This window comes from Cucumis melo, chromosome 9 (genome assembly GCF_025177605.1).
Source record: "Cucumis melo cultivar AY chromosome 9, USDA_Cmelo_AY_1.0, whole genome shotgun sequence".
NCBI lineage: Eukaryota > Viridiplantae > Streptophyta > Magnoliopsida > Cucurbitales > Cucurbitaceae > Cucumis > Cucumis melo.
The window spans coordinates 22617702-22624539 of record NC_066865.1 but is presented as its reverse complement, the minus strand read 5'-3'; the positions used below and the strand labels follow the sequence as shown (position 1 = coordinate 22624539).

The window sequence follows — 6838 nt, the reverse complement described above, 5'->3', positions numbered from 1 at the left end:
AAATTTCACATGCATACAACTTGAAATAACAAAAATTCAATGAACTTGTATCCTGTCTAAGCGATTTTATACCAATTCTAAACGATATTATACCAAGTCTAAACGATCTATTAGTGATATTATTTTATCTTTGTCTATAGAAGATAGGCAACATATCATTTAGATATTGGTACACAACTGTGTAGTGAATGAAAAAAAATAAGGAAACAATACTCATGATAAAAAAAGAATAAGGAAAAAAATATTATATTTATAAAAACAAAGACACCAAAGATGAGAGATGACGAAGAACGAATAAATTTTGAATAGATAAAGAAATTCTAGAATGACAAATCTGAAATTTATAAAAAAATTAATTCAGGTTGTATATGCTTAGTAGATTTTCAATGTTTTATTATACGGATCGTAAATATTTTTAATTTATTATATATATATAAATTAAATAACTTTATATTATTTTTCAATTTGGCCTATAATAATAATAAAATTAAAAAAGAAAAAGAGCCTTAAAAGGATGCAGTAAAAAGAGGGCCTCAGCCCCTTTTAATAAATCATGTTGGGAGGTGTCAGCTTTTTTATTCATTATGTGTTCCACAACCTTACCCACTTTTGTCCTTTTTCTTCCTTTTTTTTCAATCCTTTATCCTTTTCTTTTTTTTCCTAAAAAATTTCAATCCAAATATAAATATAATAAAATAAATCAATATATTTATAATTATAAAAAAAAATATCACATTCTACTTATTTTGATATAAATAGAAAAAATGTTATTTTATTTCAAACATTCAAAAGGTCAAATCAATATTTGTAGATTTTAACTTTTAGAATACGTAAATAAAAGATAAAATGAGGAGTAATTATATTGCTAAATATAAAAGAATGCACATTTTGAGATAAATATCATTTGGAAAATAAAATTATTCTTTGAAGTGTTTGAAATTTGAAAACTAAAGTAGTGTAAAATCTATTCCTTCTTTTCATATATTATTTTATTGTATGTAACTAACTCTTTACGCTATACTTATATATATATATATATATTAACCAAAGATTGCGAAACCTATATCTTAATTATTTTATTAATCAGTATGTACAAGTTAAAAAGTAATGCACAAATCCACAATCTCACGTGTAGTGCACATGCAAAAAAAAAAGATAGTAACCGAACAAATAGAAATCTTACGACGAAAGAACCAATTCTTTTTAGGAATTTATTAAGGTAAGATAATTAACGATGAAATTTTGAAATAACTAATTTATTCGAGAAATTTGGCTAACTAAATGAGCTGAGGATATGAGTTGATTTGAGAAAGAAAAAATTGGTTTTGGAATTGAAATAAATTAAACATATACATCTAGGTTCGTATAATTAATTAAGAATTTAAATTTTTGGTAAAATATGATATTAATTATTTGTTTTTGTATAAATAAAAAAATACAAACTATTTGTACGAAAAAGCCTACTCATTGACAAAAACTTATTGCATTTTTTATTTTTCCATAAAGTGTAAATAGTTTTATCGATTTTGCCATTTTTTAAAATGTTTTTATTTACTAATTTGTTTGTTTTCAAATTATTTAATTGTGTTTTCCTCGTGTCATCAATCTTATTTTGAAATTATTGTTGAATTATGTTAACAAAAGAGTAGTAGTCCCACATGGTTTGTAGTCAATATCTCCTTCAGTAATTTTTTTTGAAAGGAGTCTACGTTAGCTTATTTATATAACACATCTCCAAATCTTCTCTCTTGCAACAAAATCCTTTCACCACACTTCAAATTAGAAATGGCAAATCTCAAGATCTCACTACCACTTCTCATTACCCTCATAGCTCTCCACAATGCCGCAACCACAGGCTCGCCCTCCACAAGCTTCATCGAGTCATCCTGCAAAGTGACCCGTTACCCAGCGCTGTGCGTTCAGTCCCTCTCAACCTACGCCAACACCATCCGCCAGAGCGGTCGTCAGCTGGCCCGAACGGCCCTATCCGTGAGCCTCAGCAAGGCCCTTCTCGCCGCAGCTTTCGTGGCCAAACTGGGGAAAGGCGGCGGAATGAAGGGGCTGGAGTACCAAGCAGTGAAGGATTGCATAGAGAATATGGGGGATAGCGTGGACAGACTCAGCCAATCGGTGAAGGAGCTTGGGGACTTGAGGCGAACAGCTGGTAGAGACTTTTTATGGCATATGAATAATGTTCAGACTTGGGTCAGTGCTGCCCTCACTGATGAAACCACTTGCCTTGATGGGTTCGCTGGGCGCCGCTTAGATGGTCAAACCAAGGCGGGGATTCGCCGGAGAATTACACTTGTTGCTCAAATTACTAGTAATGCACTGGCTCTTGTTAATCGCTTTGCTGACGAAAACCACTGATTTGTACTTGGGAGTACTCTATTGGGGGTTTAATTTACTTGTTTTTTCTTCTTTCTTTTGTATACTTTTGTGGGTTTTCATTTTTGTAAATTTTTGTGCTTGTGTATGCTCATAGTTTTGGGTGAGAAACTCTCAAATATATAAAAAAGTTATTTTTATATTTCATAAAATCAACTATTCAACCTGTTAGAAGTCTAATTTACTTTACAAAATTTAGATGGAAGATCATAGGAATTATTGTAGAGTAATTGATCTCACTCTAGCATCTATACTATAAATTAGTGACCCTTTGTATTGTTTATTTCATAGATTTCCCTTTTAAATTTTAAGAGTATTTTTTTCTTAATTTAAAATTCAATATTAGATGAATTTTGAATTCTCTATTTATTGGATTTTTTATACTTACAAGATGAAGGAATAATTAAAATCAATTAATGATTAACAATAATTTTAATTATTTATTACTACCATTTATACTTGATAAGTTAAAATTATTTAATATTTTAACCATTAAGATGAATTTTTGAGGTGCTAAATTTGTTAGTACTACGATGCTTATTATATTATGTGCTAGTTAGCAGGTCATAATAGTCTATATGTTTGGGGTGCATGTACGTCGTTTTAATTGAAAAATTGTTGTAATGATAAAACTCTTAAAAATATCTATAAATATAATAAAATTTTATAATATATAAATGATAATATAATCTACCAATGTCTATCGATCCATAGATTTTGAAATTTTAATATATTTCATTTTATTTTACTATATTTAAATAACCTATTTTAATTTGGTTATAATAATATATTCTTTTTGAATATTTCAGTCTAATAAAAATAAAAATAGTAGATACATGAAAATAATATTTGATAGAATAATATTGCAGTATATTTTACGTTGCTCAAATATAATGAGTAATGGAACTCCCAAACTTGGGTTTAGTGCCCAAAATATCTCAAATATATATACCTCCTCACATTTTATTTTAGGAAAATTTGCTTCTTAGTCTTTAGATTTTGATAAATATATATATTTGGTCTTTGATTTTAAAAATTAGCTCTATTAATCTCCAGGTTTAAAAGAATAGACAGATTTGATTTCGAAATTTTCAAAAAGTACTCTTTTGTTCGATGAGTTTTTAAACATAAGTTTAAAATATCCCTCAAATAATTTTATACTTTTATTTTAAATAATTATATGACATTTTAAATTAGAAGAATAACTTTTAAAAATCATATCATCTTTAGAACTATATTTTTTGTTTTAAATTTTAAATATCATAGTTAAATTTTAAAAGATCAAACATAAAATAATTTTAGACCTTATAAACCTATTTTTTAAAACTTGGAACTAAAAAAGGTACATGTCTTGAAAACTCGTGAACCAAATGGGTCTATTGTTATAAACTTGAGAACTAAAAATGTCTAACTTTTAAAACTCAAGAACCAAAAACGCATATTTATCAAAAACTTGAAAACTAAAAAGGTAATTTTCCTTTCATTTTATAACAATTTATATCAAATTTATTCGAGGTTTTTCTAAGTTAATTTAAAAAAAGACACATTATTTACGCTTCATAAAAAAATCACTAAAAACAAAATTTTCTTTACACTTGATTTTTTTTTATAAATGATAAATTAAATGTTTGGTTCATTTTGCTATTTTTGACCGGTTCATATCTATTTTTTAATTTAGTTGATTTATATTCTTTTAATTTAATTTAGTAACTATATTATAATTAAATTAAGTTTTAATTAATGTTTAATGAAAAATAGTTCATTTACTTTTATTTTAAGTACTTAATTAATTAAACAATACGTTAGATAATCTAAATTCTAGTTTATGACTAAGTTAGTCATTCTTTTTCATTATTTAATTTCCGATTATATATATAAAATTGGTAAATCAAACATACATATTTTTATATCGATTATTTTGCATATTCAAATACAAACATTTGAATTCTTCATATATCCATAATCTAATTGCACCATTATAGATAATATGGTACTTTATCTCAAAACTGCTTGACAATAAGATGAATAATTCATATCTATATATTTTTTTTTACGTAAAATCCTCAACATGCTAGTTTAAGATTATATAGTTCTTTTGTCGTTCTTTGGATGAATATATTTTTTTTGGATCGAGATCCGTTTAAGCTTTATGAACCCTGATAAACTAATAATATGAGTTACATCTTAAACCTGGTAGACAAAGGAGAAAACAATTTTCTTAGATTGTGACATTTCTTCAACAAAAAGTCTTTTCTATATTCAAAATGACATATAAAAATGCTAAATCATACGAAATTAATTTTAATGGTACAAAAATAGCTTACTTTTGAAGGCTAGTTGAAGTGAAGGTAGTGAGATAAACCTAAACCCAAAGAGTAAGGGTACCCACCAATTAATTTTTTAAGAAAAAAAAAATTAAATCTCTCACTACTACACTACGAATTATAAGCACAAAAAGTACGATAGAGAATTTAAAGAAAACAATAAGACTTAAAATACAATAATCAACGTAAAAAAAAAAAAACTTGAAAAATTGTTAAAACATTAAGTTAGTGTTGACGTCACTTTTAAAGAAGTGTTTGAGGTAAGAATTAGGATACAATGGAGTAAAGAATTATGGAATCTAGAGAATTATAAATTGTTGAAGCCTGCTCGTACACGAAGTGATAAGTTCACAAATTCTTATTTCTCAATTCATACTTCTAAAACTTTTTCTTCTAAAGACAAACACATTCTAACTAAAAGTGTAGTATGAAACATAGAATCTATTAACGATAATTAATTAAAAGTACATATGTTTTCTTTTTCCTAATAAAATGGTCTGTATTTAGAAGTAAAATTGATATGAGAAAACGTGCGAAAATGCTTTTAAAGTTACGAAAAAATAAAACCATATATCCCCATCGTTTTATATAATCACTTCTAAACAGTATTATATAATAATGTCATGTCATGTCAAACATATTTTTGTTTAGGGTGTATGATAATCGAGGATGCCATTTTGAAATTAGATTAAAGTGGGTGTCTACTTAATTAAGCCGACAGAGGACTTTTTCGCCCTTGGATATATAGGTGGCACGAGGTAGGTATTAAGGTCCGACTACATTTTTTTACTTTTAAAATACATTTGTTTGGAGGTGGGTGGGTGGGTGGGTGGGTTAGTTAGTTAATTAATTCTTTGTTTAAACTTAACTATTCATTATGTGTATCTCTATATGCATGTCTATTTGCGGTTGTGACATTTACATACTTCTATAACCTAATTCTTTGACAAAGGAATGATGCTTGTGCTTTAAATCAAATCTCTCTGGCTTTCAAGTACAATTATTTCCTCTAGTTTCCTTTTTATTTTACAGACAACTCCATTTTATTTTTTCGGTTCTTCCTTTGTTTTTTACTTTTTTTTTTTTTAAAAAAAAAAAAAAACAAAACAAAAGCCGTGAGATAAAAAGGAAAAATAAATAAATAAAAGTACACTCCCCAAAACCTTTCAAGAAAAAAAGAGGCTCACATCTTTTCTCAAAGCACAATAGTAATAAAAGTGACTATTCTGCTTTCAATAAAGTAATATGAATTTTATCATTTGTTTAAATAAATATTATTATAAGATTTTTTTTAAAAAAAAAAAACTATTTAAACTCCATGTAATAAAACTATTAAGATAAAATTGATTTTCTACCCATTAAAAAAAATTATTTTTAAAATAAAAATCAGTAAAGAAATAAGAATTCAGAATATTGGGTCACATATTTTCATGTCACTAACAACTCTTTTTCAGGTCTCAATTTTTTCATTACTTATAGAAGACATTTCAAAAAAACTGTAAGGATGTTTTTTTTTTTTTAAACGAACATTATTAATGAATTACCAAAAATGAATGATGAGCTTCAATAATTTCTATTTGGATGGGGTCTAAGAAAACGTATAAGATTTATCCGAAAGTCTTTTTGGTAATTAAAAACAAAAAAATAACATTATAAAATCTATAGATTAAATCGAAGTAAAACACAAAACTTAATAATAAAAAGATGTATAACATCTTCAAAATCAAACACCAAACAAACCAGCAAAGAAGTTTAGAGGAAAATAGAATCGAATGAATGTATATGATATGAGAAAGATAGGAGGAGATGTGAAAAGTGGGGATACAAACATTGAAACTCCAAAGGTGTGAGACAGAGAGCAATAAATAGGGGTAGGGAGAAGAAGGGAAGGGGTGATGCAATTCATAGTGGAGTATCCATCTCAATTCTCAACTGCCCCCAACACCAATACACAATCACATTACAATGCAACTCACTCTCAAAAAACCACCCCTAAAAGATCTTTTATATACATATATTGAAATGATTTATTACTATTGGGATCTGATTTGACAGTGTGGCCTTACAAAAGGCCACATGGCCCTTGTTGGAACCCACAACTTTTATGGACCTATTTCTTGTCCACT

The 6838-nt window shown here is 27.1% G+C and overlaps 1 protein-coding gene across 1 annotated transcript; it reads left to right on the top strand.

The window, feature by feature from the left end:
* The first annotated feature begins 1738 nt into the window (after window positions 1-1738).
* Window positions 1739-2496, top strand: LOC103482647 (21 kDa protein-like). The gene has a single exon (XM_008438912.3). The coding sequence runs from the start codon at window positions 1786-1788 to the stop codon at window positions 2368-2370; it is 585 nt and encodes a 194-aa protein (XP_008437134.1). The 5' UTR covers window positions 1739-1785; the 3' UTR covers window positions 2371-2496.
* The last annotated feature ends 4342 nt before the right edge of the window (window positions 2497-6838 follow it).